The sequence below is a fragment of the Protomyctophum parallelum genome (assembly GCF_964188405.1).
Source record: "Protomyctophum parallelum genome assembly, chromosome: 10".
In the NCBI taxonomy this organism is placed as follows: domain Eukaryota; kingdom Metazoa; phylum Chordata; class Actinopteri; order Myctophiformes; family Myctophidae; genus Protomyctophum; species Protomyctophum parallelum.
The window spans coordinates 5,470,866-5,483,202 of NC_139704.1; the positions used below are offsets into that span (position 1 = coordinate 5,470,866).

A 12,337-nucleotide genomic window follows, 5' to 3' on the forward strand; every position below is an offset into this window, starting at 1 on the left:
GAGGAGGAGGACTTCCACAGAGGAGTGAAAAACATGACAGATAAGGGGGTGGCGTGGCAGACGTCACTGGAGGAGATAGGGGAAGCCATACATAAAACATGTTTTCACTATATAAAACCAGCTAGAAACATTAAAGGTAGGATAACAATTTGCAATTTAGGCATCTAGCAGATGATCTTAATCCAGAGCAATTTACAGTAAGAACAGTTCTTACAGTAAGACAATCAAACATCAAATGCACAGAAATAGTCATGAGTAAACCAAGAACCTATCATCAGTCTAACAGTAGAATGTCCAAAGAACATTAATAATCTGTACATTGAAACTGTAAACACAATAGGATGGCAGCTCAATGACCTCGCAACTGTCAAATCTAAATGACATTTTCAGCCTTTGCATAAGTGCTACTTGCTGAGTTTGAAGAGGTAAGTCTAAACAGCTGAGTCTTCAGAGTACGGCAGAAGATTATGAATTGAGTCCAATGGAGAGTTCATTCCATAGTTTTGGTTAAAACAATTTTTGTATATTTTTTCATGTGTCTATGAGGTGACAGTAGACACCCTGGAGTCGTTTTTTATGTGCAATGGTGTATTCCCTTTGTATTTAGGGTTTCTTCCTGGAGGCTGAACCCTTGACTGTCAAACGGGCCAATGAAATAAACAGTAATATAGTGACATCACTATCAGCCCCTCCCCTAACCCCTCCCCCTTTATCATACAACTACAGCTGTGGGTGCGGCTTCAGTTCAGGTGGATCACCACCCATCACCAGGCAAACCAGGCATACTTAATGAACATAAAAACAACATTTTAACAAATACTGTTAAAAAGTATACCTCCTTATATAACAATAAGACCTGATAAGCATGTTTTAGGGTGGAAAAAAATCACGCTACTCCATCTTTAAAGTAAAACAAAACTTTTTTGTTAGTTTTTCTTTTATAAAACACTAGCAGGGCACGCACGCACACACACACACACACACACACACACACACACACACACACACACACACACACACACACACAAGGATATATCGACTTGGTTATAAAGAGCAAATATACAAAAAAATACCACAGGTTCTTCTTGTAGAATGTAGAGACGGGGGAGACCAAGGTCAGAGAGCAGGGATAGATAATGCAAAACATTATGCTTTTGAACTCTGGTCCCCACAATTCACGAGGAGCGCGTGGTCTGTTAACTCTGGTCCCCGCGATTCACGAGGAGCGTGTGGTCTGTTAACTCTGGTCCCCACGATTCACGAGGAGCGTGTGGTCTGTTAACTCTGGTCCCCACGATTCACGAGCGTGTGGTCTGTTAACTCTGGTCCCCACGATTCTTCTAAACCAATAACTCAGACCACAATAACATCCTCTCTCTCTCTCTCTCTATTCCCATTCAACCTTCAGCCCATCTTTTCAAGCAGGTGCAAATCACTCGGGTGCTTTAACAAATAGCTGGATAGATTTATTATATTGTATACGCCAAAGATTATGAAATATGCTCTTGACAGGACTACATATAAGGCTGCAAAATGAATGTCACATTCCTTTCCATTTTGTCTTTTATAAACGGGTGCATGTCACAAAAATAGAAACAGAAACGAGTATCGCTGCTCTGTTTTGCGAGATATTAAACTTTAAGTAGAATGACACGGAATAAATCATTTACAGTCACAAACTGTACAACAGTCGGCTAAACAGGTGCAGGGCAGGAAAAGCATGATAGAGACGTGGAACTGGATTATATTCTGGTTCTATGTACAATTTAGCAGAGTGTAAAAATGGAAGGAAAGAAAGAAAGAAAGACAGAAAGAAAGAAAGAAAGAAAGACATTTTGTCTTCTCTATCTAGAACATTATTTGAAGGTTACACTTTTACGGATCGGATTACAAGAAACATTCACTGCAGGTGGAGGGAGTAGGAGGCTAACTGAAACCGGAACAAGAGGGAGGGAGGAAGGGGGTCGACAAATGGTTGGACGAGAGGAGAGATAAGGAGAGCTGGTTTCGTGCATGACTGTAGTTCCCTTTTCCACAAGGTGGTTATATAAACTAAGATGGTTCATTTACGAAGATACTTCCGGTTCAAATCTGCTGCTGAGCTAATCAAATGAAGCTATGAGAAACTATGACCCAGAACAGGAAACTGGCATGCCACCTTCTGGAAGGGTCGGTGTCATTAGTCTTAACCGGCCATGTTACCGTATGTCGGACTAATGCGCTGTCCCCCTGCTGGAAAACTAAGGGAACTACAAGTCATGCACAGAGCCCAAGAAACGAGTGCTGAGAAGAGAAGAGAAGAGAAGAGTCATTGAATACACAGGAACACGATGGAAACAAGCCCTCTAGGCTTTTTGTGTTATCCTTTTAGCATTCTTGTATAACTGTACCTCTGTACCTTTTGCAAACTGCTAATAAAGTATTCAAGAGAAGAGAAGAGAAGAGAAGAGAAGAGAAGAGAAGAGAAGAGAAGAGAAGAGAAGAGAAGAGAAGAGAAGAGAAGAGTCATTGAATACACAGGAACACGATGGAAACAAGCCCTCTAGGCTTTTTGTGTTATCCTTTTAGCATTCTTGTATAACTGTACCTCTGTACCTTTTGCAAACTGCTAATAAAGTATTCAAGAGAAGAGAAGAGAAGAGAAGAGAAGAGAAGAGAAGAGAAGAGAAGAGAAGAGAAGAGAAGAGAAGAGAAGAGAAGAGAAGAGAAGAGAAGAGTGGAGAGGGCTTGGCCAACATGCATTCCGCCGTCTAATTTTTACTCATCAGACTCTTGAGACTCCTCTCCACAGCCTCGTCCAGCTCCTCCTCCAGCTCCTCCTTCTTGGACATGGCCAGTTTGGACTGGTAGTCGCGCACTATCTGGTCTATGTAAGGGGCACTTTGTGTTCCGTGCAGCATGAGGGTCCATTCCTTCAGCATGCCGCGCTGCAGCTCGTCGCCGCGGAAGCCCACCTCCAGGCGCCAGGTGCCGCGCGGGTCCTCGCCCCAGGTGTGGCTGGTCATGAAGGGCCACTTGTCGAAGCCCACCTTGGAGTCGTCGTCGCGGGGCCTCCGGCTGAGCAGGATGGACTTGGTGCCCATGGGCGACGTCATGTTGATGCTGAGGTCGCCGCGGCGGGTGGAGTTGACCGTGACCACGGCCTGGACGTGCTCCAGGTAGCGGACAAAGTTGTCCTTGCCCTGGCAGGCGTCCGTGGTGATGGCGAGCACAAGCTTGTCTCCGGACTGGATCTTACTGGAGAGAGAAAGGGGCGACACAGAGGATTTATTGAGAGGGGGTCACCTTTTTGTCATTTTCTTGATAGTCAGTGTGCCATCAACATATCAACCTACCTTTGTAGGTAGCCATGCCCGAGAGAAGGATAATTGACGAACCCATTCTGACCTGAGATCAGATTCTAAAAATGTCAGTCGATTTTTCAAAAATAGCAGACCTACAAGCTCATATCGCGCCACTCGGTGGCGCGATATGAGCTTGTAGATCTGCTATTTTTCAATAGATAAAGCATAACATGATGCTAATACCAAAATGGGTGCCCGGTCAGAATGGGTTAATTGGTGTTAATGGAGCGTGTAAATATTAATTACATAAAAATGAAATATTTCACTAAACTGATCCAGTTTCAATTGTGTCTGCTCGTGTCTTTGTGACATACAATTTCACTTATTGAATCTGTATCCTGCAGCCTGTTACTGCTATACACATGGATAAAACATTGCACACAATACACAATTATGCACACTCGTACAAGTACAGTTAGCTTGCTCTCCCTCTCCCACCCACAGCCCTCAAGTCATTTTCAACAATGACATTTGTCATCAGTGACACATTATGCGTGATCATATTTGTGCACAACTGCAGGGCAAACAATTAAGCTTTATACTGTAGATGTGAAACATGAAAAGCCTGGGTATTCTGTCTGCAAAGTCATCATTGCTATATGGGGAGAATGTTGGGTACATCATGATGCAACCTTCCCCTCTGCTCTCATCACTGTGAGAGGCCAGTTACTGGCAATGCCATCCAGCTATCATCTGGATACATTTGAATACAAACGCCATGAGGTGGAAATATGAATGATTTAGTGATTCATAATTCTCCGGGACTTAACGGGCAAAGGGTTGCAGAGGCCAGAAGGCCAACAGGGGAGGTCAGTGTATACTTCACCATGAGAGAGCAGATGAGAGAGCATGGATACATAATACAAATGGATGAATAATGATGAATAATACAAAGATGGAAAATACCACATTTTATAATAATAAAGACATTACAGTTTTTGTCTATTTTTATTATGGTTGAATAATTTAGTATTTACTTTTAATGTGCCTCGTTGACACTTTTACCCTGTTGACAATAAATTATTATTTGTGGAGCATCACGTTTGTGCAACTAAGGGTGAGAAGTGGTGAGGTCGCGTGCAGCCGTGCACACATCCACCTCATGGCTGGGCGCTGGCAGACTGCTGGACTACTACGGTAGCTCTCAACGTGTCACATTGGCCCCTTTTCCACCGGTTGGTTTCCCAATGGGAACCGGTTCAGTTCTTTTTGGTTTTTAGTCCATGAGCCAGAGCTCCAAAATTGAAACGTTAATTATGAATTGAGTGTGCAAAACCATACCTATATTAGATTATTATCACCATGAAATTTCCCCAATTGAGTACTTACACGAAGACAATGATTTATTGTATTACAAATTTTACATTTTTGAATATGCAAATGAGGCATTATGTAGGAAAATATGCAAAATAATCAAAAACATGAAAAAGCTACTACTGTGGAAGGGTTATCATGTATTCATTTACTTGTATTGATCCTATAAACAATTTAATATAGGGTATAGTTTGCCCACCAATTTTGGAGCTCTGGCTCATGGACTAAAAACCAAAAAGAACTGAACCGGTTCCCATTGGGAACCAACTGGTGGAAAAGGGGCCATTGTGATATTTTCAAATTATATTTTCAAAGTAGGGCAGTAGTGGTTAGTGTTGGTTTCATCAAAATGAGTGACTATAGTAACTAAAAGCTGTCAAATTATTTTAGTGGAGCAAAATGATTTGCCTCAGAGATGCAGTGGAGTAATCATTATGTAAGTACATACAATACTTAAGTAGATATACTGGAGTTACACTGGCTGTACGTATAACTCCATTGTCACGAATTGGACCATCTCACAAGTAACAGCTTCTTCTGAAAACATGAAATAGCTTTTGGAGAAACTGTTCTGTGCCCAGAACAGAACATTGGGGCTGCGACTCGTATTGCTGCGTGGTTCTTTCCTCAATCTCATTACATCCAATGGTACAGACCTGTGGAACATTACGTAATTCCATCCAGAGCGCACGCATTGTAAGCGTGTAGATTTGCTATTTTTGCTTATTTATATAGACTAGACCTGTATACGCGCCCGTCGGCCACCGGCCTACTTCAGAACGATGCAACTTTGGAACCTAATAAATAATAATACCTGTTGTCAACCGTTTTAACTGTCTGTCTGTGTCCCACATGGAGATCTCTGTTGTATCTGCCTGTCTGCCGGTGTCTGCAGAGGGCAAACTGACTGGCACTGGCAGAGCGGGAGCAGAGCCTTTTGTGGTGGTTCTGGAGAACCGTGGGTCTGACCGACTCGATACCGGGCACTGCACTCCCTGCGTGGGTGTGGAACACGTGTGTCGAATTAGAAGTCGGTGGGGTAAGCGGTTCTCGAGTTACGTGCATTACAACAGCACACACACACGCACGCACACAGACACACAGTATATTTGTCAGCCATTACATTTTTAGTATACAATTATTAATTACCTGTATGTCAGTAATTTCTTTGGAAATGTAAAGTTATCTGATCAGAGCCTTATTTTATTTAATTAAGAGGAATGACAGTTCCATTCACATCCAAACAGTGTTTCAATGCCACAAAAACACAATTAAAGCCATGATTAATAGCCAACTTAAATGTTGTAATGGTGACAACCCTATAGTAAAGTACAGATAGCCAGTACTTATAAGTGCATGCAGTACTCAAGCAAATGTTACCATCACGCACCGCTGTGCTGTTGTGTTTAGCCCATTCTGACCGGGCACCCATTTTGGTGTTGTTTTATGCTTTAGCTATTGAAAAATAGCAGATCTACAAGCTCATATCGCGCCACCGAGTGTCGCGATACGAGCTTGTAGGTCTGCTATTTTTGAAAAATCGAAGAATTTTTTTAATCTGATCTCAGGTCAGAATGGGTTAATAATGAAACTGTCAGGATGTAATAGACATTTTTAGAATCTGATCTCAGGTCAGAATGGGTTAGAGAGGAGGCGCCGCTGATCCCATCTGTGTCGCTGATGGAAAGTGAGATGGAGAAACACAGCGGGGCAGCCGTGGACACACTGCACCAAACCTGTGTTCATTTGACTCAGAGAGAGGCTGAAATGGACCTCTGCGGGTCCATTTTCACGCTGTCCCGAGTTCAAGTAGCACCGAGGATTTCCACAGTGCATAACGGAGGCTGAGAGGCCACGAGTGGACTTAATGGCATTATTAGTCACACAAGCCCCGCATTCTCAGAACCATTACCGCCTTCTCAGATTGATCACCGCCGGTCGGTGCCCTCCATTTTGGGCGCACGTGTCACTTTAAGTAGAAGTGTTTTATCATCGCAGATGTTTATATTATGTTTATCGTTTGTGTCATTGGCGGGTGAACATTTCCAAAACAAATTCCATCAGTCTTTAACCCATTCTGACCGGGCACCCATTTTGGTGTCGGCATCGTGTTATGCTTTAGCTATTTAAAAATAGCAGATCTACAAGCTCATATCGCGCCACCGAGTGGCGCGATACGAGCTTGTAGGTCTGCTATTTTTGAAAAATCGAAGAACGACTGTGACATTTTTAGAATCTGATCTCAGGTCAGAATGGGTTCATCAGGACCAGTGTGTATCCGGCGGAAACCTCGTTATGAATCTGATCTCAGGTCAGAATGGGTTAACAGAGCTTATCCGTACATTGGGGTTGCGGGGGCAACAGCTATAGCAGACAGCTCCAGACTTCCCTTTCCCTGGGCAACATTATCCATCTCATCCTGGGGAATCACCGAAGCGTTACCAGCGGTGGAATGGGCAACGGGAGAACTCGCCGGTTTTCGCGAAAAGTGCGGACATCTCACCAGACATGTCGCCGCGGGAAGGTCACCGAAAGTCCGGACATGTCGCCCGAGGCGTGAGAGCTCGCCCAGAGGCAAATGCCTTTAAGTATAGACTGCCCCTTTAAGAGCCTGCATTGTTGTTTGGGGGATGTCCAGTTAATGGGATGTCCAGTTAATGGTTCTAATGCAAACACAGTGAGAGAGACAGTGCTGATTCTGAGCTTCTTATAGGGCTGATTCATTGTAATGCATTCAGAATAAAGAACAGCAACGCAGGGATGCATAAAACACTAAACTACACGCCGAAGGCTTTGTTGTGCACTTCTGCCAGTCAGGCACTACATAAAACACTCTATATTAGCATATTAAAGAGAGCCAACTGGCTCTGAGAGCACAGCCCTCACTGCCTCTGTGCATATACTGTAAATCCCCCCCATGTCACCTAGTCGTTTCTTGTTATACTATGGCACCTGAATCAAAAGGCTTTCACTGTCCAAGCTGCTCCTGTGACACACTGGACTAGCCATATTAGGCTGAGGCGCGCTGGTAGACTCCCTTTGTACTAAATAAATCACTATCCATCCTTCACAGCATTGTTATTGTCACTGCTTGTCAGGGGAAAACCTTGTATGTCCAAAATGGTTACTTTTTGGGGGAATGGAACAAAATAACCTGTGTTCCCCTGGATCCGGCGAATCGGATATTTTCGAACTGCCAAATTATAAAAAAGGGTTTAGCCCATGGCATTACGAGCCGAGGCCGATTCTAACCAAATTCCTTCAAAATCAGTAGTCCTCGATCTTTTTTGTGTCATGGACGGTGGTGGCTCAGGGGTAGAGTGACCGGATGGGAACCGCAAGGTCCACAAGGTTTCCAGTTCGAACCCAGGCTCCCCCAGAATTAGTGTTGAAGTGTCCTTGAGCAAGACTCTGATCCCCTAATTTCTCCCGATGTGCAGGTTTGGTGCCTTGCATGGTTTCCTCCGGCATTGGTGTGTCAATGTAATGCACAGTCCCTGTAAAGCACCTTGGATAAAGGCACTATATAAAAGCATCATTTACCATAATTTACCCCCAAAACGATCTGAAAAGGCTCAGAGATGTAGCAGAGTAGAAACAAAAAGGAAATACCCAAGTAAAGCAAACATACTACAGTACTTGAGCAGAATTCAATTTACTTCTTTTCACAGACTAACCCATTCTGACCGGGCACCCATTTTGGTGTTATAGCATCATGTTATGCTTTAGCTATTTAAAAATAGCAGATCTACAAGCTCATATCGCGCCACCGAGTGGCGCGATACGAGCTTGTAGGTCTGCAAAAAAAAATTAAATCGAAGAGCGACTGACATTTTTAGAATCTGATCTCAGGTCAGAATGGGTTCATCAGACCCAGTGTTTGTCCGGCGGAAACCTCGTTTGAATCTGATCTCAGGTCAGAATGGGCTAATGTTATCTGTGCCCCGCGGGTGAGGTACGGTACGCACGTGGTCCTGCCATCAGATAATGGGCCGGAGTTTAATAATTATGGCATTGGGTCAGCGAGGAGCGAGTAGGGGCCACGGGGGCCACAGCCCTTGAAAGGTTTCATAACAAACACAGGAGCCACCCGGGGGCGAGGCCAGCGTTTTCCCAGATAATGTGCACGTGTGCGTGCGTGCATGCGTACCCCAAATACTGTAATCTAGTACAGTATGTCGTCAACATTGTGGCGTAGTATTACTGACATTACAGACTGGCCTGGGCTCTATCTATATTCGGGCCTGACAAAGAACTCCATGTACAGTATGAACATAGAAGGGGCACAGCCAGAAAGCAATGTCCATATAATGTGTATGAAACAGACATATGGGTTCAGTCTGACCGTGTCCTCAAACAAACGGGTCTAGGCCTACAGCGAGCAATGTCTAATCGGGCGGGCGGGGTATGCATTGGGGTCCCGAGTAGGCCGCTGGTCCAGTGTACTGTATTTGCCCTAATGTTATAAGATGTATAAAACATGCCTGGGGATTGTACGTACAGTACGTAGTTACAATGTGACTCAGGGAACAGATGGATACAGGAAATGTTTTTTTTTCCCCTCTCCAAGGGTATAAAAAAAGAAAAGCAATTTCACTGAGGAATGTTCCTTATTTTCCCGGTATTACACACGGAGGCACGCACGCACGCACACGCACACGCACACACACACACGCACACGCGCACACACACACACGCACGCACACTCGCACACGCACACACACAAAATTGGAACTCTTTTCCGCCAAAGGCTAATTGCCAAGCTCCAGCGTTGCTGTGATTCAAGCCTCTATGGACCACTGATTAGAAGGAGAAATGAAGGTGTGTGTGTGTGTGTGTGTGTGTGTGTGTGTGTGTGTGTGTGTGTTCACAAAGTTCACAATGTGTCGGTTCACATTGCATTGTGAGCTTGTAGATCGGCTAATTTGACCATTTATTTTGTATAATCCTTCATTAATCATAATCGAGGCAAAGGTTTGAAGTAACCGTGATATTGATTTGAATTCATATTGCCCAGCCCTAGTGTGTTCCAAGTTAACCCAGTGGTTCTCAAGTGGACCCCCAAAGGCATAATGTATTTGGCCGCGGACCCCCATCTGACATTATTGTGCCAGGGAATATCCCCAGAATAGAATATATATTTGTAGTGAATATTATATTCACTACACACAACATTTGTGAAAATAGCAGATCAACAAAGCCTACAAACACATTGCGATGCATTTCAGGATTCAAACTCTGACAATGGGAAAACATAGCAGATCTACAAGCTCCAGACAGACGCGGCACAAGCTTTGGATCGGATCATTTGGATGTATTTGTGGTATATGATCAGACAAGTAGGGTATTACTTTACAACAACATATATATATATATATATATATATAATGGACACGTATCCACATCCATGTGACATGTGTGCATGAGATGCCTGTCTGGCTGTCAGTGTGTTTAACTGACAGTGTTGCTAGGACATATTGTCACCGTGCGGTGCTTGGCTTTAATTATAACGTGTGAGAATACCTCCCCCGCCACCCAGCCAGTGATGGAAGAAGTACTCGCGTTGTTTTACTCAAGTAAAAGTATCAATACTGCAATTTAGATGGCACTCTGTTACAAGTTGTGTTCAAAATGTAAAAGTAAAAAAAAATATTCATTCATTCATTCGTTCGTTCGTTCGTTCGTTTGCTTATTCGTTTGTTCATTTATTCACTCATTGTAGCCTACAGTGTGTTATCAAAATCTACGAAATAATTAGCAACTAAAGTTTTCATATATAATTGTAGTACAGTTAAAAGTCATATCTACCTCTGACATTGTAAACACTGAAGAAAGTCACCTCAAAATTACTTGAGTATACATTACTTTCCACCTCTGCACCGAGCCTGCCCCCACCCCCACCTTCCATCCTCAACGCCAACCGTGCAAGGGGAATTAAACACAGTGGCTGCTGACAGACAACGGTGATCCAAATGAGGATGGCTTACACAGGAAGGACAATACAGCGAGCGAGACACTGAGTCGTAAAACACAAAGGCATTTATCAGAGCGTTCATGTAATAGGGGAGCAATAGAAAAACACCAAACAGTCTGTCTGTCTGTCTGTCTGTCTGTCTGTCTGTCTGTCTGTCTGTCTGTCTGTCTGTCTGTCTGTCTGTCTGTCTGTCTGTCTGTCTGTCTGTCGTTCTCTCTCATCTACAGAACTGTCTGTCTGTAAGGATTGCTACGGAGGGAGAAAACTGAATCTTGTTTAAAAAGATATGTGCAGTCTATGATGAGTGCCAATTCCCTCTGGTAGCTGCTGGACAGTGGACAGCACATTTCAATTTCTTTTCGTTTTCATGTTCCATTGAAAATTGTGAAATTGCCAAACAAAATTGCCCCCTCTACTGTTTTTCTGTAAATATACTTTTACTGCTCCGGGTATTGATGATTTCTTGTACTGTATACGGCTTTATGTATTGATACCACAATGGAAACAATATCCTTTTAGCATTATTGCAGAACTGTAATGAAACGAGTGTATTCGAGTAATTCTCTGCATTAAGGTAGTTAGGAGGCTTTTCTCCTCTGAGACAGCCTGGGATCAATACCGGTTCCGTGTTTATGGTCCGGTTGGGAGCAGAACTAACTTGTGTCATGTTGTAGTCACTGGTTGTAGTCATCAGGCCAGAACCACCAAGCCGGAACCAAGCATCAGATCCCCCCAAAATAATATCCTCCGATCAAGGGCATCATAACTTAAGGGCATAGTTTATCTTATAGTATTAATAATACATTGTTGTTCCAACTTTGATTTCAACATGTAGCTACTGGCAAGACTAAACTGGTAGGCCTAGGTTATACTTGATTAATTTTAACCCATTCTGACCGTGCACCCATTTTGGTGTCGGCATCATGTTGTGCTTTAGCTATTGAAAAATAGCAGATCTACAAGCTCATATCGCGCCACCGAATGGCGCGATACGAGCTTGTAGGTCTGCTATTTTTTGAAAAATCGAAGAACGACTGACATTTTTAGAATCTGTTCTCAGGTCAGAATGGGTTCATCAGGACCAGTGTGTGTCCAGTGGAAAACCTCGTATGAATCTGATCTCAGGTCAGAATGGGTTAAATGGGGATTGGGGGAACCGAAAAACCAAAACCAGCAACCAGTTTGGAACGATTCCGAATACCAGGCAATACCAGTCCAACCTTTATACTGTAATGTCACAGAATATTGTGATTAATTGCGATTAAATATAAGAATTCATGCAAATTATAATTATGCGTTTGACAGCACACACACGCACGCACGCACACACAGAGACAAAAAGTCTCCCTTTCCATAATGTGTGAGGCCGTCGGGCACTGGACTATTTGGAACGATGCAAGTTGGAAATGCATGCCCCACCCAGATATAATGTCTGTGTCCCTTTTATTCCCATTATATGGAGTTCTTTGTCAGGCATGCCCATATATGGAGTCTATGCAGACGTCAGCATGATGTCAGAACAGGCCAGCTCCATATATGGACACTGGGCAGGGGCCCTGTCCAGAGCAGAGGCCTTTTTGTGGTGGTTCTGGACAACTGTGGGACCGACTGACTTGACACCAGGCACTGCACTCTCTGCGGTGTGTCGAATTTGAAGTCGGTGGGGTAAACGGTGGAATTTGAAGTCGGTGGGGTAAACGGTGGA

At 43.7% G+C, this 12,337-nt stretch overlaps 1 protein-coding gene across 1 annotated transcript in view; it reads right to left on the reverse strand.

Annotated features, from left to right (window-relative positions):
* Positions 1-1,461: 1,461 nt before the first annotated feature.
* Positions 1,462-12,337, reverse strand: part of pcsk2 (proprotein convertase subtilisin/kexin type 2) — a 61,615-nt gene continuing 50,739 nt past the window's right edge. The window contains exon 13 of the mRNA XM_083774779.1: positions 1,462-3,237. Within this exon, the coding sequence (XP_083630905.1) occupies positions 2,751-3,237 (487 nt within the window). The 3' untranslated portion in view covers positions 1,462-2,750. The remainder of the gene's footprint in view (positions 3,238-12,337) is intronic.